We start from the raw sequence: 26,447 nt of genomic DNA, 5'->3' as shown, positions 1-26,447 counted from the left end.
CAGGACACATGTGGAATGACAATAAAATATAAAAGGGTTTGTCACTTCTGACTTAAGTGCAAATTTTCTTGATGCATATCTAGGCTGTCAGAAATGCTGCACTTTTTGCAGTGGTGAAAGAAAGTAAAATAATAATAATAATAATAATAATAATAATAATAATAATAATAATAATAATAATAATAATAATAATAATAATAATGCCTTGCTTCCAATAGGGACCCTAATTATAACTGTTGATAATAAACTCCATGGTTACTAAAGAAAAGCATATTTCACAGAAGTAATGGGATGGTTTGTTGTCTTGTATACCTCTCTGTGAGAGGTGATAAAATGAGATTATTAGAATAAAACAACTCATTTCTCTATGAATTGAGTTTATTGCTTGACTTGACTCCCAGTCATTTTCTCGTCGCAACCTGTCAGTTCATCAAGAATGCACCATTACCTTTACAATATTTACACAGAACTTATGATTATGATTAAATTGACTAAAACCTGTAGCTGTAACTCTATTGTCTCTTACTTTCAAAACACCGTCTGTTGCGACTTGAATAGGATAATAAAAAGACCTTATCGAGTTGGTGATCAGGTACAAAGTAGGGTTGTGGGGGACTCAGTCTGAAAGACAGAGTGACAGATTCAGCAATGACATTTAAAGTTCAACATCCACCAGGCGATGGATTTTTGGAATGGTGGAAGAAAGCTGATTTGCTAGATATGGTGACACCTGGAATTCCTGAAACGTAAGGCTTTATGCTTTGATGGCAGCTGAGCAGGAATCTCGGTGACAATAGGTACAATCTGATGGAAAGAATGTAAAATTTGCTGTTAGTAAATTACCAATCTGGAGTACTTACCGATTTCTTTCATTAATTATTGAGAAATCTTTAAGGCATGTGTTTCTTGAAAAATTACTGGAAATAAGCAATGTAAAGATTAACCACACGAAGGCATTATAAATGCAATGCTACATTTGGTGAATGGTTTATGTATTTAGCCACTGAATTAGATAATTGACATTGCCATACCATTATCATCCCAAGACAACCATCGTTATATTTCCAATTTATCCTATTATTATTCATATTTTAAATGTCACTGTTTCTCTATTATTACTTGAATTCTCCTTTTCATTATTATTAAACTTTTTGATGTTGAGAATATGGTTCTCCTGTTTTTTTGTTTTGCAAATGCTTCATTGAAGAAAAAAATGCTATGAGAAAACATTAAAAAGAAAAAAAAGAAAAGTTCTATGTCTGTAAATGTAAATAGATTGTGAAAGACCAACGACAGTTTGGTGATTGGTAGAAGTGGCACATTAAGGGGCCTCCAAAAGGCACCTGTAGTCAGTTTCAACGAACTCTGCCACTTTCTCCTTCTGCACTGTTATTATTTCCAATTTTAAAAAAAACACTCCTGACCCATTGCTTTGTCCTCAAACCACTTTGGAAAGTCAGACCTTGACTTTTACTATTTTCTTCTCACCCTCCTCCAGGAAACACGTGCTTTTGTGGTCGGGAAGAATTTCAAGTATTTTGTGATTGTCAAAAAAAAACAAAAAAAGGTGATGACAGTGAGTTTCCGGGGCCTGCATCCTATTGGGCCGTGTGGTTCAAGGACACATCAACCTCTTCACAAATGACTGCTGGCAACACGTGAGGCCACAAGTACAATGTCAAGTCTATCAACTGTTTGGATGATGGCAGGTCGTGATAGGGATGTTTACTGAGACGCCTGTATACAAGGAGGGAAGGAAGGAGGATTCATTCTCTTGACAATACACTGATCAGCCTCAGCATTATGGAATGAGTAACGCTGCACAGCTCTTCATCATGGCCCCTGGAGGGTGACGCATATTGGCGAAACAATTTAAGGTTGTTTTCTTTTTCCCCTCTGAAATTGAACAAGCATGTTTCACATGCAGCTCTTTTGACATATTTCTGATCTGCAGTAGTAAACAAATACAAATGATAAAAATGAAAAGTGGGGGAGTAGGGGGTGGGGGTGGGGGGGTTACTAGCTGCTCGGTCTACAATGGCACCAGTGTTCTAGATTTCACACCAAGATGACAGATACAGATAACCACGGAACAAGAACAGGGCAAGGAGATGCGCCTGTTGGGATTTATGGGTGGTTATTAGAATTAAGTAATAGATTACTGAAAGTAATAAACCGCTGGAAGTAATTTTATGAAAAACTGAAATTATTAATGGGGAGTAAACTCAGAAACAATCATTTACTCAATAACAACTCCTAAAGAAATTGATTCATTACTTAAAGTTAATCAATTATTAAATATTAACGTACGGAGATATCCAGCGGCACAATGCAGCAGGTCTGTGTGAGCATTTCTCTTACTGAGATCACCAAGCAGTGGCGGACACACACGTGCCAAGTCAGAGTTGTGAAAGAGGGTGAGAAGGAGGAGAGTTCTTGTGAGAAAGTTTGTTTCCGATTCCCGGTTCCTCCGAGATGTGGGTGGTGCTTTTGGAAGCTCAGCCTGGCCTCTGATGTCTGAGGTGAAGAAACTGCGTTTTGTACTCGCGATGGTGCGCGTGAACGTCATATTCACGCGCATACACAGGCTGACCACACCTCTGTTGCAGCTGCAGCCTTATCAGTGACCCATTAAAACACATTGGATATTCGCTTCAGACTAATTTAACAAGGCTGCCCAGACAAAAGCTCTCTTACCGTTCGTCAATGACGTGTTGTTCAGCACTGTTCGTGGGGCTGATAATAGACATGTCCTTACATTGCAGCAGCATACAAATGAACAAGGAGTCAAAAGGATGAATTGAGTTTAAGATTGGATAAAACAAAAAGACTGAGATATGTGGTATCAGAAAAGAGGTTGTTCTATTGGATAGAGGCAATAAAAGAGACCTTGCTGACAAACTGTGCGTTCTCAGGGGAATCAGAGGTTTAAGGAGATTACAGCTTTACTAAGCATCACAATCATCTTAAAGTCTGACCAGAAAAGGATGGGGAAACAAAACAAAAAACAAAAAAATAGAATACACTTTTGGTAAAAAAAAAAAAAATACTGTTTTAAATTCTTTACTGGCCTTGATTGTGAGTGCCAAAGTGAAATAAATAAATAAATAGATAAATAGATAGATAGATGGATGGATGGATGGATGGATGGATGGATGGATGGATGGATGGATGGATGGATGGATGGATAGATAGATAGATAGATAGATAGATAGATAGATAGATAGATAGATAGATAGATAGATAGATAGATAGATAGATAGATAGATAGATAGATAGATAGATAGATAGATAGATAGATAGATAGATAGATAGATGGATGGATGGATGGATAGATAGATAGATAGATAGATAGATGGATGGATGGATGGATGGAGGATGGATGGATGGATGGATGGATAGATGGATAGATGGATAGATAGATAGATAGATAGATAGATAGATAGATAGATAGATAGATGAAAAAATAAATATATAACACAAGGTCCCGATTCATCAGCCTATGCATGGCCTCTGGCTCATTTAGAAATTGATCGGATGTAAATTTTGAAGGTTTTGTAATTTCTGATGAACAAGGATTTTTATTTTGAAGGAGTTTGGGGTTTTTATTTGGAAAGTCGCAGGTTCAGTGGTCACAGTTTGATTGACATGGTATTGTGTAATTCTTGGTGTGAATGAGCGAGAGTGGGAGAGAGGATGGATTTTATCTACATATTTTGGAAACAACTCCTCAGATTCCACAGTTTTTAGGGCAAATTCTTTTCATGAAATGATCATTTCTTGAGAGGAATATTTGTTGTCTTTCAGTCTGTGTGGGTTTGGAAGGAGTCAGATGTAAACTTTAGACACGAGGAGGCTCAGTTTGACGCAAACGCACAATTTTTTGATCCATTTGAATCAAAGATAAATGAAAAAAATAAAGTGTTTCACAAAGGTAAAGTAAGAAAAGCTTTCAGTGTGGCGAGAACCTGGGAAACGGCAGTTACCACTCTCAATTTTCAATTGAAGATCTTTATTGGTGTAGTAGAGATCACACCAATAAACTATCCTTGATAAAACCAGATATATTTTCTCTTGAAGTTGCATGTGCTTTGGACCCTTTTGGTGTGATGGATTATATTCATGCTCTTAAATGACTCGACTCCCCCTCTTTCACCCACGGCTCCATTTTACTGGAGAATTGTGTGATTTTAATCTTGTTGCCGTCGCATCTGTACACCTCATTCCTGTCGCCGAGTTATCTAAGTTGCGAGAAAAAGTTGTTAAACTTGTGGGAAAGTTCATTACCCTCTTCCTAAAGGGAGAGTCTAATCTCATTCTGCAACTTAACACCCTGGATAACAGCCTCTAAGTAACCGCCATCAAGACGCTGGGAAATAAAACAGCTGTGTGATGGGATCCAATTTCCTTTCACAGACCTGACAAAATCTGGCTTCTCCGAAACCTAAATTATCCCAAGAATGTACCAGAAGACTGCTGTTTGTGGTGCAGAATTGTAGTAATCTAATCTCTTTTCCCTTTCTGCTTGGCTATGCAGGGGTTGTTTTTTTTTTCTGCACATCCCGGTTTGCTTACACACTCCTCAAACACGCATTGTTATTATCGCTCTATTGTTTGTCCTGTGATGGATTGGCAAATGCTCAGGAAGTACACGGATGTATAAATATTGTAATCTGAGATCTGCTTTTGTCTACCTGAGATGATAAGAAGTATAAAAAATAAATGTTTGGAAATAAGAATAAATCTCAATACACAAGCCCTCTGTTCAGTATAAATAAATAAATACACCTCGAATGGAATGAATCCATTGTTCCCGGACCTGATATAGAGAGCTGAGCTTGTACTCCTTGGTCAAATTAATAATAACAAGCATCTCGTATGTCTCCATAACCTAAAATGTTGGAACTGGGAAAACTCAATTGCATTAACTCAGTATCATAGAAACCAAATATCTGTGTCAAAGCATGATTCATTGATAGTTGTCTGCTGAAGAGTCTGTTGATTTCATATGATTCGGTATGATTTATTACAATGCAATGAATTTCTAAAAAAGCATGAACATGTAATTTGCTTAAGGTTGTAGTATACCAGTATCAATCATGTTGGTGTGAATAGAAGTGTTTGTTGCTTCAGCAATGATAGGAAGACTAATAAATCATTAGTCATTTATGTTTACCTCTATATTCAGAGAAATACTGTGTCTGAAAAACACTGTGAGGAATGAGACTGTAACTGGAGATGAGTTCTTATCATTTATTCCTATACATCGTGGAAGCTTCCATGTCTCCCCTACCTGTAAACCCTGCAGATCTTCACCTGTGAACTGGCCAGCTTTAACCCCCCCACCCCACGTGTCACCCTTGGCCTAAACATCTGTCAATATTTAGTAAAAACAAAATGGTTTTCATCACAGCAGAATGAATGATGTCCATCTCATTTTAGGAATGTGTGGCTGACTTAGAATGACAGTCAGGCATTAACAACATTACCTACCAGCCTCCCCTGGAGGACACTTTTGATTTTTGAAAAGAAATCAATACAGTATTTATTTTTACTTAAAGTTATTGAGATAGAGAGGAATTCAAATTAAAAAAATAATCTTTCAAACCATTTAACAAGGATAAGAGGTTTCATGCTTGTTGTGAGATAAAGCATCAAGCTGTATGTAATGTAGGGAATGTTTTTTTTTTTTTGGAAACCCCTGCCTGATTATTTACTTCAGGCAAACTGAAACGTTCCAGTCGTGTTGCCAGAGTCATCAGAGCCTTCGTTCACCTGTCAACACTACCATTAACCGAGTCTTGAAACGGTGCCTGATGACAGTTGAACACTGTGGGTAATGATGTCCCTTCGTTACTGGCTGGCTTTGTTTGGCCCTGTTGGTCAAACTGGAACAGAGCAAGCAAAGTTGCTAGTTGGTCTGATAAAGGCTGAAAACTAATCTGCACTGTGGAAGGATGTCTTATCTACAACTTGGATTAATACGGCGGACAAACTCATACAACAGATGGTGTTACAGAGGTTTTGCGCCTGATGTAGACCAGCATTCTTATATTCGCTCAGCCATTTTATAAAATTTGCTCTCACAGGTGCATTTTTTTAAACATTCTTTTTAAATGTTTAAAGTATGACTGCTCTGCATCATCATCATCAGGATTGAACACACAAACGAGAAATGAATGACAAGTTTCTATAGAAAGGGTGAACAAAATACCACTTGGCAAAAACAATTAAAAAAAAAAAAAAAACCCTCTTTCAGCTATAATTTACAATGACATTGATGTTTGTGAATGTTGTGCATACAGTCTGTAAGTGCGCTCCAGCCATGTAGAACTGTGTGAGACTGAAGGCTATAAGAAGCATACAGGCTTCCTTTTTCTCCGTGTTAATGTCAGTGAGATCACCTACCCAGAAAAGTGAAGGTGAACCTGGTATCATAGGAGTATTATGTTTTTACTTCACGTCTGCGCGGTGTTGTACATCCAGTACGAGCTGCAGGAGGTGAAAGATCCGGGGACTTAATTGTACCTGCCGGTAACAGCTATATAAAAGCCTGTAACAGCCGAGATCCAATCAGTGCCAAGGTCACACTTCTGCTGGAGGATCAAGCTGAAGGAAAATGAAACAGAGATAGAGGCATGGTCAGGAAGAATATAAACAGAATTTTTAAAAGAATGGTGTGGGGGGGGGGGGGGCACACAGAATGAATTAAAAAGATTAGTGAAGACCCAGACAGACAATTCGAGGTATGTTACTGAACGAGTGGACAAGACCATGTTTGAACGTCTCAGGTTATTTGACAGGTAATGTTGACTGACTGGTCATGTTGGCATGTATCCATGATTATTGTTCCTCGCACACAGTTTATAGCAGTGAACTAGTCGGAGTGTCGACGCAGGGAAGCTGTTCAGTGTTTCATTATTTCATGTCCCCGGTTCAATTTTCATGCAGTCCCTTAGATTTTGTTGCCAGGTTGAAAGAACATCAAATGAGGCACTTATGGCAAAGGCTGCTGAGCCAGTTGGGATGACTGCTTCTGAGCAAGGCGTTTACTGAGCGTTCAAATTCCACCACCCTGCAGTCAGGAGCGACAACAAACACGACAGGGATTATACACCATGCTAAAACTTGGTCTTCTTCTCTCTTTCCCTCTCTCCTCTTTTTTTTCTTTTTTTTTTTTGGTCCTTTGTTCGTTCTCTGTGTTTCTCTTTTCTGGCTTGTCATCATTGCTTCTTTTCACACTTTTCCTCTGTCGCAATTGCTCTGTCTTCCTCTGATTAATAAGTTCGGCAGAATAAAGGGTTTACGCTCAAACGGGAGTCATTCAGGCAGCCAAGAAAAGCGAAGTTAGCCCATCCTAATCACCGCGCGCACGCTTGCAAACGCGCATCTGTTTCCATGCAGAGATGCGTAGTCCATATATCATTATCATGGGGTTCCAGGCCACAGATAATCCAGTAACAACTGACATTTAGCAGCCTGTTGTTCCCTCACACACATTCAGCAGAAACCTGATTAACACTTGGCATTAACACATTTTATGAAGAGAAGATTACACAATACTTGCCCTCGAAAGCTCAGCGCAACACTGGCCACCTCTGTACAAAACAATAGTGCCATTCTCTGGATGCTTTACATTATTTTCAAGGTATTTTAGCTTGATGCAATTCTGACCAAGACCTGTAGAGAGTTGCTTTGGTTAGAACAAGGAAGAAGCAAATGAAGCAGCAATGATACACAAAGAAAGACGATCTAAGAGTCGTTTTTGAATCAAATCAATTGAACATATTCACAAGCAAGAATGGGGAGTGCACATGTGGACTTATTAGAGGCAAAGCAAAACGAAATTCCAGTCAGAGAGAGAGAGAGAGAGAGAGAGAGAGAGAGAGAGAGAGAGAGAGAGAGAAATGTATCTATTCAAGAACATTTCAAAAGGTTGGACCTTGAAATTATCAATAGGGTGTTATGGATATAAATAACCCCAGACTGTGATCAATAGCATACGCTCATTGATTTGAACTGCAGAAGAAAGTAAATGGATGTTAATGGAACAAAAAAGAGATATCCAGGTGGGTTGCAGTGACGTGGACAATGAATCAAGAAAACATTTATGGGGCATCCTAGTAGCCGAGGGGTAAAGTTCCTGATGATTGTCTGTGGGCAGCTCTTGCCTGGGAGCTCGTTGCAGGTCATTTTTGAACTGCTCGTGCTGTGAAAAGCAGACAAAATAAGCTTTGTGTCACTGACTCAGAGCTGTTGTCCATCCATCACCCGTTTCACCCATAGTCTGTCCTTGTGTAAATGCTGAACTCCAAGTTCAACAGCTGTCGCCAGCAAGTTAACCTTTGTGTATGACACTGTGAATGTAACTGAGACTGCTGAAGTATGTAAAAGATGTAATCTAGGTGAAGTATGTTTACTATGATGTAGGATTTAATCCTTTGCAATGTCGGCATAGCAATTGCTTCTAAGGCGATCCAGACAGTTTCAGAAGTTGTGAGTTCAGTGAGTGACATTCAGAACTGTTTCCAAAGAAACTGTCGGTTATTGAAGATCTAAAATAGTACCATCCCCATATTTTGAGCTTTCAAATGAGTTCTCACTGGCAAAACACCGAAATGCTGCAGAAACTTCGCAATCAGAAGTAAAATGTAGCTAATTAACACTTCTACTCAAGTACAACTGCTGTTGCCCACATGTCGCTTCATTGGAAGTAAAAGTGGTGTTTTTACACATTTTTACATATAAGTACTTTTTATTCAGTGGATGTTTAATTGTACTGTCAATAGTAGCCATTTGATTAAAAAAAATGCATACACTCCTTTGCCTTATTTATACATGTAATATGTTCAAAACCAATTTTGTAGTTTTTATCTATTTGTCTATGAATGTTTTAATTTTCCAAGTATTAGGTACCTCAACGTAGATGAAGCAGGTCAGCTGGACCTGGCTGTGCATCTTGGAAGACCAACCAGCTCAAGGGAACAGCATGAACAGATGAAGCCACTTGGAAAAAGGGGAGAAAAAGTTTTATAATTGGGTTAATTTGTGGATTATGGTGGTATTCTAGATTACCACTGTAAACTGATACTATCGCCATAGAAATTCTGGCACTTTTAATAGAGAGCTGCTGAAAACACAATATTACATAGAGGGACAAAACAAACCTGATTGATACTGACAGTGTTTCCCTTGTATTTGAGTGAAATTGATCATTTACTTTAATACATCAGTGTAGTAGAGAAGTGACTGGACAATGAGCGGAGTTGGACACACATTTGTTTCTTAATGGTTTGAAAAACATGGCTGTGACCCTTGCGAAATAGCCTATCAAGTTCATTTTTCTTCAATTTCAGAGGAACATTTTCCCTCAAAAGCCGTAAAAATCTGAGCGGAATTGACATGTTTGCCCATGTGTCTGTGTGCCCCATTTGTCAGTGCAACAGATTGAGGGTTGATTTATCTGGCAATGGGAATAGATGAGTTCAGCGAACTAATTAACGCAGCTGTAATGTTCTCATCAATATTTAGAGGTAATCACAGTCTTAACAGGTAGTGTTCATTACAGAAGAGAAGAGAAGAGAAGAGAAGAGAAGAGAAGAGAAGAGAAGAGAAGAAGCTGTTGTATTTAAACAAATAAATAGTTTACAGCCACTCTAATGCCAGGGGCATTAGAGTGACTCTTTATAAAATAAGAAAAATTTATAAATCTCTCAATATTCTATTCAGGTTGACAAAATTCATTAAAAAATGTATTACATAAAGAGGATTACTTATTCAGAACAATGATAGTAACTGAAAGGTTTTCACATAACATGTCTTCATATAAAAAGTAAATTAAGACAATTTATTTTAAATTGTGCTTGTATATTGATTGTTGTAACTTGAGAGGCTTTAATGTTACTATTCCATTTTGTTTAACAACTTACTCCCCTTAAGTTAATTTAACATACAGTATCTCTACCATGCCAGTATTCTCCAAACTGTTGCTTGGGGGTCTTTCATTTTGATTTTATTCCCATTTTACATTCTATGTTTTCATAAATCATAAATCCAAGTGAATTTTAACCACCTCTTTGTGTTCTTTAGACACGAAAAGGGCATGAGTTCAATGTTTTAATACTCAAGAAAGACACCAAAAAAAACAAAACACTTTTTTGGCAGAAAGTACATAGAAGAACAAAACAGGATCAAATGATATCACCAGGAATTTAACTGCCCCGTTGATTTCTCCGACAGCCATGAATGAGATGGTGAGACAGAGAGCGAGGTATCTGTCGTGCGGCGCTCTGTTTCTATTTTTGCCACAGAAGGACCCCCCCCTATGCTCCAGTTGGTTCCAACACACCCCGGTACAAATGATGCACCGATACACACACTTCATTGACACGAGCTCCTGGGATCAAGCAAGCGTACAACTCAGACTCAATCACACACAGTCGTTTGCAGGCACACCTGAATGCATGCACGCAAACACTCCCACGCAGCGAAAGAGAGAAGGAGGGCAGTATTCTCTGGCCAGCTGTAGCAGTTTTCAGATCAGTGAATCAAAAACCAGGAAATGATAGAAAAGAACAGAGTTTAAAAAAAAAAAAGGAAAATAACATTTTTCTCTCGTGGTGAAGAAAGTGTGATAAATCTGGATTTAGAAAATGCCTATTTGAATACAGGTAAAATCATTAATAACCCATTTGACTTATCAGTGCTTTTTGACACCCAAGGTCACAGTACATACAGATGTTGTAAGAGCTTGCTGCTGCTTTATCATCTCCCGGTGTGACGCTGAAAGACGCCTCAGCCAAATTCCTGCTACGACGTACCTGATGACCTGAGGGATCGCACCACCTGATAAGCTGAACATGTAAAACATATGTAATGCCATTTCTACTTTTAAATCGGTGATCTTCAAAGAAAGCAAAATCACTGAGAGAGCTGGAAAAAACACAACAAATGTCATGAGTTACTTCGTGCTCCTTCACCAATAATGGCGGGATTGAAAATGCAAACAAGCCAAAAGCATTTGAACAAATGTAAAAACAACCTCTGCTGCAGCAGCATCCATTGTCATCACAGCAGCCAACGTGTAAACACTGGTCGCACACATGTGATGCTTTCTGTCACATACTGTGACATTAAACTCTACCCCCCCCCCCCCCCCCCCCCCCCCTGTTTATATGCAAATGTAAAGATGCAGATTTTCCAAAGCTCTACTTTGGCCAGAGTTTTCAGATATGATCATTGTCGGTCACCTGAAGCTTCGTTTAAACGAAAGGCTCAAACACTGTGAAATATCACTGTTTTTTGTGTGAACGGGCCTCTTATTTTATTGAGATGGCAATACCATGTTGAGGATTGATCAAATGTGACACCTGTTTATGATTCACCTTTTTCTCTTTTATTTGGATGTCCAATTTTATTCCTGTATCATGCTTTATTCAAGACAATGGATTTCACTTTTGATAGTGCTCTGTGACATTTATAACAACGTACTCTGGAAGACCTGTCCCAGTAGAATTAAATCCCTGCACCACTAGACTCTTGTCTATGTCATTGAAATGAAGTTAAATTCATATTTTGGGATTTTTGAATAGTTTTCTCAACACAAAGATGACATTTATAGGAAATGTACAAAATACACCCGTTTGAAAGGAAGAAGACAAAAATGTGTTAAATGCTGAACTTTAATATCTTGAGATCCACGTGTGTGCAACCTGCACATGGAGAGAGAGAGAGAGAGAGAGAGAGAGAGAGAGAGAGAGGGAGGGAGAGGGAGAGGGAGAGGGAGAGAGCACGCACCCCCTGTTGTAATAGGTCATAAAAACAAGGTCATTTCCCATCTTTGGCATGCCAGCCCCATAGGCAGCCATCCTAGCAAGTTTATTAAATGGACCATCTGTCACTACAGATACACAGACACACACACACACACACACACACACACACACACACACACACACACACACACACACACACACACACACACACACACACACACACACACACACACACACACACACACACACACACACACACACACACACACACAAGAATGCGTTGTTTCCACAAATGCTATACCTGTACTGCACATGCAGGTATGTCTGTATTTTATCCACAAGCTATCCAATTCAAAATGAATTGGTCTCATATCCCCTTATGTATTCACTCTATGTAAGAGCATCGGTGCAATATCTTCCTCATGGAAATAAAAAAAAAAAAAAATGTATTATGTGTGTCCAATTTGTTAATCTTGAACCCTGTTTAATAAGGACGCTCGTGTTGTTTTCATCTCTTTTGTCTGACAGAGACCATACCATTGATTAAGTTTGGAAGCGTCTCTTTGTGGCTTTTGCATTATCCTCTGCGTGAGGGTTTTCTCAGCATACCCCAGTTTATTCCCACAGTCCAAAAACAGTCATTTGAAGTTAATTGTTGACTCTAAATTGGCTGTAAGTGTTAATCTGAATACGTGTGACTGGCAGTCTCTCTGGGTTAGCCCTTTGCCAGACTGGCAACCTGTCAAGGTTGTGACCTGCCTTTGGCCAGAGTCAGCTGGGATTGACTACTGGCTCCAGAAACCACAGGAATGATAATGATGGATGGACGAGTGTTGTACTTGAGCATTTAGCACAAATTGTGTCTTCGTGCTCACTTATACTTTCGCATCACGTATTTAGAGTTTACACAGCTTTGTTTTTTCATGTTAAATAATTGTAAAGGCCAGTTCTGATTTTCATGTGCCTGTTTAGGATCTGTTTCATTATACATGCTGGTATGGTTCATGATATGTCTGCTCCAGGGATTTACCAATACATAGGTGGATACTGGCTCAGAGCCAACATTAGCAAGTTTCGATTGATCAGTTGAAGTAACAGTATTGGCTGATAATCAATTCTGAAAAATCGGATCAGTATCGTGGTTCAATGAGAATGATAGGGAAATCCCTGGTCTTCTCTGAACTACCTAAAAACAAAAAATATTTGTATTTGTATAGATAGTTTCACCTCACCAGCAGTCTTCATGCTGTTTACAATGTTACTCACATTCAATCTGTTACACAAAGAGACGCTCACACAACAATGACGAGGCGCTCAGCCTCCATTAGGAGAAGCTCGCGGTTCAGCGTCCTGCCCGAGGACGCCTCAACAAAGGAACAGGAAGAGACGAGGTATCGACCGGTGAACAATGGAATTGGAAAACGACCGTCTCTACCAACTGATCCACAGACACACTGTGTTTGAATGTATGTGCGAACCGCAGTCATGTCTGCTGCCAGTTCATCTTGCTATGTCGATAAAAAATGTCCTTATCCAATGCCCTTAAAATGTCTCTTACCGTCTGTGTGTTTGTTCTGGTTTCTATAAAAAAATTTTAAAAAATTTTTTCAAACACTCCCTTGGTATGTATCATGAGTCACAGCGGCGGGTCCTTTACTTTAGTCATGTCAGAGAGAGATTCCTGATTGTTACCATTGTTTACATTAATGGATCAGGAAATGTAAATGCATCAAAAGAAGCCCCCCCCCCCCCGAGTTATTTGTATTGTTAAACCCACTATTTGCACAAATTGATCAATAATTTGTGTCACAAGTAGTAGTCATCTTCCCACATCTTACATATGCAAATAAAATCATCTTGAAATTACCTGCACACAAAATCCTCCCTCCATCCATGCATCTGCCATCTTTACCCACTTCAACTGATCCAGGGTTGTGGGAGGCAGAAGCCGAGCTCGGTGAGCATGAGGTGAAAGGCAGAGGACGCCCCGGACATCACTTATCCTAACGGCCCATGATTTTGGATTGTGGGTGTTCCTCGTCAGAGTAAACCCACGCAGGCACAGTAAGAGCAAACTCCGTCGCAGGTTCATACATTTCAGAGCTACTTCAACCACCCACACTTAAATCATTTAACAGTGACTATTAATAATATTAAAACTTTTTTGGGGCTTTTTATTTTTTCATGGACTTCAGGCTCACAATCTATTCATGAAAGATAACCTCAGCAAAATATAATAATTGCAGCACTCTTTTCCTATCTATTTTAACCTTGACCTTTAAATCTGCATGGTAATTTCCAACTGCTAAGGAGAGGGTTAACTCCATATGGTGTTATTATTCGCAGTCTTACACGGGGCAGATTACCACTGCACCACAAAGGACTAATGGTTAATGAATTCATTTTAAAGATGACATTTAGCTTAGCATGCACATTGCAAAGATGGTTGAATATTATTCAAATGTTCCTCATCAACATTCAGTCGATTTACCTCATCTTCCAGACATCAGTTTAAGAGTTTGCTTCATGACGACAAACACACACAACAGATTGAAGCAATCTACGTCAAATTTACATGGGTCTCTACAGGAATAGTGGCAATCGCGGGGTGGAGTGGGGGTGGAAGTGCTCATATGGCAAGATCTGCATGTTCAGTTGATCAGTTTTCAAGCTTGATCAGAAGCCTCGCTGGCTGCTGCTCGAAGACTGGCTGGGGTGCCAAGCGGCCGCGAGTGCTGCCAGGCTTGGAGCACTGCCTCGAGAGTTATGCTGCTCTGCAGCATCTCCTCGCTTCCTCCCCAAAAAAAATGTTTGGGTGGGGTGTGTATTGTTTGGGTCATGCATTGTGATTCATGCGTCACGATCGTCTTGAAGAGGCCAGGAAATGTGTTTCAATCTCCGGAGCTGAAAAAGTGCCTGGATCCATCTGACTTTTCAGCTGACGCTGTCATTGAATCCATGAACAACATTTCAGGTGACGCCAGTCAGCCACTTTAAGCCGGCAACTTTTAAGATCACAGCTATGTCTGTGCAGATGGCAGCTTTCATGTTCCGCATCAGGGGGTTCACACATATGCAAACGAGCTTACAGATCATGGTGGTGCAGAAATTTTTTATAATATTTTTTTTTTTTTATTCTTTAGCATTCCAGGTTTACTTATCCAGAGCTGATCTTGGTATGCAGCCCCTTTTTGGAGAATCCTTTTGTGTGTAATTTACTGATTTTTTCCTAATAACAGAAATTCTGGCATTTCATGACAGACTCAGTGTGTCTCTTGAGGACATCTTTGTGGAGCATATGCTGCGTGCTAGAGTGAAGCCACATGCTCTGTGATTCTACATTACTTGCACTTGTTGAGTTCAGCTTGGCACGGCAATGCTCAGACAGCTTAAGGGATTTCATCAATGAATAAATTCAAACATCTGACAAGGTTGGGACAGATCGCCAAAAAAAAAAGGCTGAAGAGTGAGATGTTACTGTGTTCGACAGCATCTGGTGCATTTGGATGATGACATTTGGCACCTTAAATTAAAGAACAGAGTGTTTATTTCCACATGATTATATTTTTTACAGGTTAGGACATTATTTTTTACAACAGTTGGGACCAAAAACTGTAAACATAAGTCGCAGACACATGACGCTTCTGTCACATACTGTGACGTTAAACTCCGTCTCTCACTGAGTGTCTACATGCAAAACGTAAAGGGATTTTTCAAAATCTCCACTTGCCTCAGAGTTTTCAGATAATCGTTTTTGGTGACTTGTAGCTTAATTTACACGTAAACGAAAAGGCCCAAACACATTAAAATATCACAGTTTTTGCTACGTGTAAATGGACCCAGAGTCAGAATCTCAAAAAGAACACAAGACACAAAATGAGATCCATGAAGGCCATATAATGTAGTAATAAACTGCAAGACACTGTGTGATGTCAACAGTGAGAGAAATGTTGAAAAATATTCTCAAACTTAAGCATTAACTCCAACCTAAAATAGAGTGTATTGAACTGATTCCTACCAATACATTTGTATGTTTGTTTGTGGAAATAGGAATAACCCATATATACTTTAGTCCATCAAACTTTTATGCCTTTCCACAGTCTATGGTGTATTCTTTTCACGCATGTCTGATGACGATTGAAACAAACGTCCAACAATAATGTTTTAAGAATTGTCAGATATGTCCTTGCATCCAAAGTATAACTCAGGAGAGACACACATTGTATCTCCATTTTTCAGTAAACTTCTTGAATTCCGTTCTTTTTATTAACCCAAGATATTAAAAAAAACAAAAACAAACAAACAATTACGTGGAGCACGTGCACAGAAATCCCATAATGCAGAACATCTCGGATCAGATGCTGCTGGAAATTTAGTTTTGCTGACGCCTCTGACAGCTCCCTCCTTTTCTTCCAGGTGCAGTGTAATCCCTGGACCACACTCCAAGCCCCGCTGTCTTCTGTGTGAACTGCCAAAGCGAAGTGAGCCCGGCGTCGCTGATTTTGAAGGGATGACTTTCACCACAGTGTTGGATTTTGGATGCTGTAATGAAACTGACACAGCAGTTCTCAGCTTTTGGTCCTGCTAAGATTTCATACAAGGGATCTTTTCAGCAACTCTTGTCACACAGGTACTGCATGCTTTACTGTGCTGAGATAAGCTGGGGATGTTCGAATTAAGTTAATGTGTAATTAAAAACCCATTTATGGATTTAGAAGACAAATGTAACCTCATTATAAGGGTTCAATAATACAGGGCCGCTTTTCAAAACTGTTCTTTAAGTGCTCTAAAGTTTGACCCTGAAGGACTTCGTGCCACTCTTTGCAAAAAGGTTAATAATCTGGTAATGCATTGATCTCATTTATTTTCTCTTTCCTCTCCAGAGACTCAAATGAGCTTTGCCTTGCAGCATTTGTGTTTTGCCTGACTTAACATCTCATTTTTCCCCTCAGATCTGCCTAGCCAACATTCCAGAAATTTCGTTCTTTCTTTCTTTCTTTTTTTTAAGCTGTTAGCGACGGCGACAGTCCAGCATATTCAGCTCAGGCATTAGCTGAAAATGGGTTTCCACCAGCTATCACAAACCGGCTGGCTAATTAAGTGCTATCATGATTGTGGCTGTCCTCTCATTTTGTGTGCCCAGCTTTTTTTTCCAGACCGACTCTGGATGTGTTTATGGTGGCGGCAGAAAGTAACTGAAGACATTTACCTCATTAAACATTTGGATGATTGTACGTTCTAGTTTTAATATATGATATAGGAATTGCATGACTTTGAGCTCCAAGTCTCCTGCATCATTTGTTCCTTAACTCACTGTAATGGCTTCATCATGCTCTAAATCAATTACAGTATTTATATAAAAAAAATTTCCCAAATAATGAATTGGTACAATATGTTAAATAATGTTCCTCAACCCACACATCCCACCAGCTGCAGTGCTTAAAATTAAAGTCATTGCGACATTGATTAATTATTAATGATAATATTATTAATGTTAATATTATAAATTCTCCGAAGGGGCCATAATAAATTCTCCAAAGGGGCCAACAAACAATGGGTTTGTTAGATTTGCAGATAATTGCAATCTGTTATTTTAGTTACATTTTACACTTTATCCATGCTTCATCCCGACCATTGTTGAAAAAACAAAAACAAATACTGCTCTGTATGATAAACAAGTGGCTGCACCGAGCTAATTGCTAATTGTTTAAAGACTAATCAATGTTGTGACCTGATTAAATGTTATAGACTGGGAAAATTGTTTCTATTGCAGTGGTGGTTGGAAATAGTGTATATACTCTATGTCCATGTTTGTTTGTTTGTAAATAATAATGGAGTAGTGGTTACTTCTCTTTACTTGGAAGGTCTTGGAAGGACTTGAGTCCGACTTTATTTATAGAGCTTGCATGTTTTCCATGAGCCCTCACGCACAGGTTTCTATTATAGGAAAACCTGTATATGACTCTAATATGTGACAATAAATTGTCTGTAAGTATGTGTGTCTGTGTAACTTATAGGTTTACCCTGTGATAGACTGAGGGTAGTGTCCATGATGTACCCTTCATTGCATGGGGTCATCTGGCTCAACATCCTGCATGTGATAAAGAAGCATAGAAGACTGATGGACCAGCTCTCTCATGTAAAATCAATTAATTAATTTGTAATACACATTTAAGACACCACAGTGGACATAGTACTGTACAAATGAATAAATATTGTCACATTTAAAAAAAAGTAGATAAAAGATGGAGACAATACAATAAACCTAGCGTAGCTAAAACATTTTTTAAAAGGGGATAAAATCATGGCTAATATAAAACAGATCAAAAGATTACCGGTAGTTAAACATAGATGCTTCGGACAGTCACCTTATCTAAACCTTGATTTTCCTTTGTTTCCCAGTATACATTGAAATATATGCACACTCATACCTGCGGCTGCATGCACACAGAGAGTGTGCTGTGTTAGTTCCTACCCTGTGTGGCAAAGAGTTTCTCTGGTTGTACAGATTCTTATAAGCTTCCACACAAAAGCTCCCTCCAACACTGAAAATACAGTACAGTCTACACTTCACTCTCTTTATTCTCTTTCTCTCATTATGTTTCTTTCATTTCTGGCCCTGAGCCACGGTCATTCTCCTTTACATTTCAATGCCACGCTGCAACCTTTGAAAAAGTCTATTTGTTAATGTGTTTCTGCAGCTCATTCTTATGACTCACATCGAGCCTTCTCAATTATAGGGCTTTGCTTTTACCTTCAGAAAAAAAAAGGAAAAATAGCTTGGATCAAGACTGTGTAAACAAAGAAATTATGTTTTGTACATCTGAACCCCTCATTTCTTTTCCGACTACTTCATTTTTCTTCTTGTCTTTACGCTACTGATTTTCATCCTCATAAAAATGTCTAGTTGAACATTTTACTGCCACAGTAGTCTTCTCTTTTGTCTTTCCTTCCTTCTTAATCCCCATCATTTCTTTGATACTGTGTCATCTTTCCTCCTCATTCATCTTCTCTTTTATTGCCACTTCACTGATTTTTCTCCATTCTTTTCCCCTTGTCAGTCTTGCCCAGCTTTTCCCTTTTTTTCATTTATCTTTTTTATATGTAGTCGCTCTTTTTAAATGTCCTAAAAGCTCTCTAGTGAGTAGGAATAGAAAAGCGTAACGCCCTTAAATCTGGGGGCTTACAGGAGCATGAGTGCATGTGTGTGTTTGTGTGTTGCATCTTGTTAATACAGCAGGAGGCACTGCTGCTCCTTACAAGACAATATGTGCCACAATAAATGGTTAGAGTTACAGTAGGTGCAGAGTCAAATTTTGGTCCGTTTAAATGCCATTAATAGACAGAACGGGCACATTGTCCACGAAGTCATGTCACAGGTCACAGGAGATCATAATACACTAAGATCATCGCTGAGCAATGGGGAGATGAAGCAGATTTGTAGAGTGCAGCAGTGTGGGAAGGGGCTGTCAGACTGTATAAAATTTAATTAGAATATTTTGAGAAGGGATTTTCATCCCCTCAGCTCACACAAGGCTTTAGGGATGAAAGTAGAATAAAGAGTGCGCCAGGCTTGTTTTTAAAATAGGATTTATCCCTCTGTATCTGACATTTACCTTTAATTATCAAGGTTTTTTTTTTAATTCTTCTAAAGGCGTACTTTAAATTACTTGAAGCAGGTTTGTATGAAGTACTTTCTGATCGTCAGTGCACTTCAGACACTTGCACTTCCTCACTTTGGCTATCCAATGTAGTGTTGACGACAGGGTTAAAAGCATAATATATTGTGGCTCCTATGGTATACTTAAAGGATTCAAAATAGCACTAAAACATGTTTAGACTTTTAACAGTTCTGTGGGCTCTCAAACAGTCATTTCCAAAGGAAAGTGAAGAGCATGAGCTTTTTTATGGGTTTTTTCCCAAAAAAATTCCAATTGATGCTGTGCATTTTATGGTTTATATTGTAAGAAGTGGGATTGTTTGAGATACACATCAATAGACAATGCATTGTGTGAAGCACATGGGGGTCAGCATGTCCTCAGTTCATAAAAGCAGGTAACATGACTGTTCAAAAGCAGAATGACTGCTTTTTAAAGGGTCAACAACAAACATGTACTTTAGCTGATGTTGACGGGAAATAGTGCTCTTTAAAAGCGCCTATTGTTAACGGTTAGTGTAGGTGTTACAAAGGTATTACATCACCGATAAACAATAACATCAGCTACAGTTCAGCTGCATTGTGCATAAATACAAGAACACTATGAAGATCTCAAGTATTCTGAGCACTTCATTTGTTTCTCAAAACATTAGGCATCAAGTTTGTGTTAATTACGTTCCAAAAAATGAACACTGTTGTAAATATAATCATATATATACCACTTTGTTGTTGTATTCAGTGCAATCTGAAATTATAATTATTATAATATTATTATTGATAATTAATTTGATTGATATAATATTAAATTCTAATTCTAATTTGGTCCCAAGTGGGAATCTCTTCTCCCTGTACTGGATATGACTATGACATGCACCTTACATTTAATTGAGATTATGTACAGCTTTTTGCTGAACAGAAATACAAGAAACGAAATAAATAAATAAAAATAAAATAACGTACTTGATTAAGCTTCTCATTTTCGATGGTAATGAACGCAACACTCCCAGCCGCGTCATCACCTCTCCCAGAATCCTCCAGACCAGGAAGTGGTGCACCGGAGAGGAGCTTCCCTGCTCGGTTTGTTTTGAAGATGATGGAGGAAGAAGAATTTGAATTTGCAGAAGAATTGGAGGCTATTTTGCACCTAACTCCAGAGGTGCAACTGGCCATCGAGCAGGTGGGACCACGGCTCAGCTGTCCTGTCGTTGTGTTCACAGCAGCGACAGCTAACTTACCCTGCGCGAACGCTCCATTCCATACAATATGTATGGTGTTACGCTTTAAACATAGCCGAATATAATAATTAAGGAGTTAAAGGTGGTGCGGAGTGTTAGTTAGTCTGTAATCCTGCGGTAATATGGCTGCAGAAATAACAGAAAACACGTTCAGTGTCATGTATTTGCTTGTATCGCCGCTAACGCTCCATTATTAATAATCAGCAAGGCTGCACAACAATTTGTCAATATTAACAATATTATCTTCGTGTACACAAGGTTTTCCCCAGTCAAGACCCGCTGGACAGAGCAGACTTCAATGCTGTGGAATACATCAACACACTTTTCCCCACCGAACAGGTACAGTCCAGTGATTGAGACGCCATTCAGGTTATGGTTTGTCTCGTTGGAGGCTATCGATGGATGGACGCTGCGTCGTGTTCTGTTTGTTCCTCCTAGATTTGGTTAATATATTAATATTTCAATATTTATATTTTAACTCTTCATAGTAGTGTATTTTTTACTTTTGTGTTGTACTTTTGTTTTAATTGCGGTCACAACATTTCACTGCTGCTTACACTGTGTTTTAACATTTCCACAGAGTGACAATAAGCACTATTCAATTCTATTCTATTCTATTCTATTCACACAAATACCAATTACAAGTTATTTGACTAATCAATTCAACAATTAAACCATTCTGGTTCAGAAGTCTAAACTCCTTTGGATGGAAGCTCTTTCGTGAGTCTCACTATTTCAACCAGGAAGCCTCTCAACCACGCTGCAGCTGGGGTGAGACAGGTCATTAATAATCCAGAGGGCTCTGATCCCGGGTCTCCTGGTATAGATGTCTTGCAGTGGTGTGTGAACTGTTCCACTAGTGGTCTGCAGCTCCGACCACCCTCTGCCCACACTTAATGTCCTGTGCAGAGATGTTGCCAAACCACAGCACTTCAATTTCAGGAACCACAGCATAAAAGTAGCGTATTTCCATGCATGGACCATTCAAGGATTTATGTGTGATGTGCTATAAAAATGACAAAGTGACCCTTGTCGTACTTGGAGACAAGGGCCCTGATTATACCAGGATAAAGTACAAGAAATTTGGCTGTGTGGATATTAAATTTGCCCAAAATACATAGTAATTTACTCAGTCAAGTTCATTGGTGTTTCATCTGACTTGAAATAAGTTGAAGCTATTGCGAGAGGCAAACTTGTCCCTTGATTTATATCGAACCAGTAAAACGGGACCATGTTTATTGTGCGCTCGTATGTACAGTTGGTCTCCATGAGGGGTCACTGTAAGCCTGTGGCCTGTGCTTTTGCACTGTAGAAGGCCAACCCGCTGTGTTGGCTGTATCTCATCATTTTTGTTTTTTGAGGCATATTTTATTTCTTTTGAATACATATGAACTAGAGGGCAACACATTATGACTTGATTAGAATAAAGGGTTGAGCAAAACATCTGATGAAACAAAATCACAGTTCTTCTCCAAAAATGTGGAATTTGACATACCGTAATGTCTTTTTATGTGGTTGATTGATGCATCATGGTTCCTTGAGTTTGCTCACTTTGTTTTCCTCCTCAGTCTTTGGCGAACATTGACGATGTTGTGAACAAGATTCGCCTGAAGATTCGACGTCTGGACGACAACATCAGGACGGTGGTCAGGGGACAGACCAATGTGGGCCAGGATGGCAGGCAGGTAAGTTGAGCTGTAGCTGTTGTGGTACGATAAATAGAATAGTTAGATTTTTTTTTTTTTGTCTGCAGATTCAATAATCTTGAAAAAAATGAAATTATTACTGGGTATTTTGAGGTTAAGTTTCAAATTACATGATTCCACCCTTGTATTCCTCTTCTGTCTTTGCTGACAGGCTTTGACATGCATACCTTCCATAACCATGACGCCGACACTTTTAAGATCACTATAAAATTTTAAAGCCACCAAGAAGCAGGTATTATAGAATTATGCTCATAATCTCGTCATTACAGTGTCCTATAGAACAAACGTCCAATCACTGACGAGATTCACCAGTGTGTCAAACATTTAGAAAGCATTTGTATCATGAGCTTGTCATTACCATCGAAATCCTTAGTAATATGGAATTCTCAAGTTATCTGGATAAATAAGGTCAGAGGTGTTCACTCATTGCACATTTTTAGATAATTAAATCAAACTAAATCCAAGTTTTCTAGTGATACCAGGTTCTTAAAAAAAAACCAAAAACATGACTCCCCTGAAGTTAGGATGGTGCCGTTGGATGAACATAAGTGAGAAAAGCTCTGCTCCTCCCCCTGTCCTGTGCTTTCATTTCTGCATATTGCTTCCATGGAAAAGGACAATATGACTCAGATCCAGTCCCGGCGCTCAGACTGCCCCTCTTTACGGAAAACATGTCTGTGAGACAGATTCCGTCATGTAAATACTGAGGCTCAAAAACCTCAGTTCGACAGAAAATCTGTCATTTTCTTCTGAGATCCCAATAAAAAAAGAAAGGCCCTTCTGATACAAACCAGGTTGTTCCGTCAAGGAACTGCGTTTTGACAGGAATGTGACACTTGCCTGTTCTGACCAGCTGACATAATGAGGTGTGCATTGTTGTCGGCATGTCTGGCCCGGCGGCCGCGTCGTCACCGGTCAGCTACCGTTTGATAGCGGAAGCACACTAAATCCCATTCCAGACCAATAACATTAAACAGTCACACACAATAATTATAGTTTGTTTTTCCCGGCCCCCTCAGAGCCCCTCCACCATTTCTCTGGGCAAAATCCTTTCCGCAGATGGAAAGCTGGAGAGCTGAATGTTTCAGGCCGGAGTTTGAAACATACAGGCAGTAAGAGAGTAACACAAACAAGACCAGCAATCCTGACTGAGCTCCCTCAATGAGTTGAATGCAGGTTGACACACAAGACGGTTACATTGATGGCGAGTGCTGAAGGCAGCCAGTAAGGAGGCAGATGGCTGACGAGGTCTGAAGAGTGACTACAATTTTTTCCTTTTTTTTTCTTTCTGTCAGAAGTCAGACAGTAACACACTTGACAGACGAGAGTGTGGAAATGTGTCCGTCTCAGTGGCCGACAGCTGATGTTTAGAATGGGTGCTTTTTTTTTCTTTTTTTTGACTCGCCATTGTTCAGTTTATTTTACATGTATATTCATCAATTCAAGTGCATTCTTATGTTTTTATTCTCTGTGGTAGAAAAACATTTATACGCAATACAATCTTAACAATTAACAACTGCTAACATTTTAATTTTGTTGCATTATTTATTGCAAACAAGACCAGTTGACCTACATTTTACGGTGATGTACGAAATATGTGAGGTTAATTATTTAGATGGTTTGCTGTAGGGTTGAAACCGTGTTTTTATTAAATTGTTCCAGCCTGGAAACTGTGGTATAGAGAAGAGTTTATCACCCATCACTGGTTGGTATTCAGCTAATTTCACGGTCTGCCTCGCTGAAATGCAACCTAGCAATTAATTAACTTTTGCAACACACATTAAGGCCTGTGTGCATGAATAGAAATGGGCAGAGTTTGGCAATATCATGCACTTCACAGCCTGTCCTGCCAAGCAAAGATGCCAAAATAAGTTCTATTGTTCGAGGCTATATAGGACCAAAACTGCTATGCCAGTGAGCCTAATCTGACCCACGGGATGACATTACAAGGTGTAAGCATATGTACTGAAATGTTTCCATTAATGTAACTGCTGTTACTCGTTTATTTACTGAGGAATGTATTTTTTGTAGTGGTGGAAAGCCAGCATGCGCTGTTCCAGAAATACTGCAGCATGAGCGTAAAAGCTACACTGTGAGATTGAGATTGCCTGATTCCACAAATGGAGCACATTCTATGGATGTCTAACTGAAAAAAAGATGTATTTTTTTCTTGAAAATATTCTGCTTTGAGCTGTGTAACAAGTTATTTGATAAAATGTAAAGCTACTGTAGTGCATTGTACCCATTTGTGCGACAACATTTGGAAAAGGGAAAATGTCTGTGAATAGAATAGAATAGAAATACTTCATTTGTTCATTTAGATGTCATTATATCATCATTTTACTGGTCTGACCTGCTCAAGCTCAATTTATGTGAGATTGAAACCCCTGCTGTTGTTTAAAGGTAGAATAATCTATTTAACTTGTGAAAATATGCTAATGCTTTCAATGCCAATGAAAGAAACCCCAGCCATAGTCTTTTTCCATTTATCTTTATGTTGTATACTTCAGGTATAGATGCTGAAGTAAGTACAGTTAAGTATAATTTCTCACACTGCACCTTTAATGAAAGGGCTTATGAAGCTGAAAGTAAAAAATACTCTACAGCCATTTCTTATATATTCCAGTGCACACCTGTGTGAAAAACACCATCCAGTGGTTGTTGATGGCCAGCTGGAACATTTTAACACTCCTTTGGACTGTAATAAAATCAGTGAAATGCATTTATACAATTACAGCCGCATTTTGCCCCCACAGGCTTAATTGGCCTCAGTATGAACGATTGTGTCTGCGATAATGATTTAGTTTTTTTCAAACATTTTTTACTCTACCAGCTTGAATGATTTGATGTGGTCAGAATATGACAGAGGCTACCTATCAATGTGCTGCAGGTTGTGAAAGCAGCAGGAATTTCCCGGCCACTCTGATTGTGTGCACACAGCACAGAGCAAATACCTGCATTTCATTGTGGCCTGCCAACGTCAGGTTTTCCTGCCACATGCAGCTGCCAGCGTGTCTTCTCGTCTGTGCTGTTGTCATGGCAGTGGGGATGATGTGTGCCTCCACAGCTGCCCGAGCCCCAAAAATTACAGAGCTAATGAAAAGGCCATTTATTAATTTTGGTGGGGGGGGGGGTTTGGGAGGGGAATGAAAATTAAGGATATGAAAAACTTCTCGTCTGAATCCCGAAGAGGGAGTCTCGGCTGGAGAAGCTCATTAACAAGAGCAAACATTTGTTATCATTTACTGCCTGTCGTTCACATTCCTATTCCTCCTAAGTGATTGCTTTGCGGGGTTATGGCAGAGTGAGCTGCTAAGCACAGCGGTACACACACACACACACACACACACACACACACACACACACACACACACACACACACACACACACACACACACACACACAAACACAAACACACATGCTGTATTTGTACAATCACACCCTCGTTCACGCTCTCGATATTGCTTGTGTCGTTCCCAACCTGGGATCCTCTGAGGGTCATTATATTCTCTGTCCACAGTTTTGGGTGGTCTTCATATAAGTCGGGCCTTAATGTAAATAATGTAATGTAAATATTTAATGTTAACTTAGAAAGGGCTGTCCAGAGTTTGTTTTTAGATTTCATGCTTTCATCTCCAGCGTTGTGTCAGTGGATGTATATATTGAGCAGGAGGAAGGTGTGGAGGATGTCTGGGCTTCTTTGCTCTTCATGCTGCCGCCACGACCCCGTGTGGACTGAGCAGGGAAGAAGATGGACGGGTGGATTTATTCTGTGCAGAAAGAGACTAATTAAAAAGCTGAGCTGCAGATAGTGTAAATGTTATGACAAGTCTTAACAGATATTTTTAATCAAAAGCCTCCAACTGGAGCCCGAGATCGATCAACGGTACCGCTTAAAATCTGAGAAACATTTAGAAAGTCCTGCTTTCAACTCAAAATTACTACCTGCCATGAGAGGTAGAGGAGCTGGAATGAAGTTGTATTTTTAACAATGTATAAACCTGTTGGTGTTTATGAACGCAGGAGTTAAGGAGTGCCGATTTTGATATGAGGAAACATTTTACCACCAGGAGAG

The 26,447-nt window shown here is 39.3% G+C and overlaps 1 protein-coding gene across 1 annotated transcript in view; it reads left to right on the top strand.

Annotated features, from left to right (window-relative positions):
* The first annotated feature begins 20,506 nt into the window (after positions 1 to 20,506).
* Positions 20,507 to 26,447, top strand: part of vps53 (VPS53 subunit of GARP complex) — a 33,271-nt gene continuing 27,330 nt past the window's right edge. Inside the window, 3 exon segments of the mRNA XM_080513983.1 lie at positions 20,507 to 20,608; positions 20,925 to 21,005; positions 22,235 to 22,351. Coding sequence (XP_080370109.1) covers positions 20,522 to 20,608; positions 20,925 to 21,005; positions 22,235 to 22,351 — 285 coding nt within the window. The 5' untranslated portion in view covers positions 20,507 to 20,521.

This window comes from Blennius ocellaris (genome assembly GCF_963422515.1).
Source record: "Blennius ocellaris genome assembly, chromosome: 2".
NCBI lineage: Eukaryota > Metazoa > Chordata > Actinopteri > Blenniiformes > Blenniidae > Blennius > Blennius ocellaris.
This window is presented reverse-complemented; position numbering and strand designations above follow the sequence as displayed.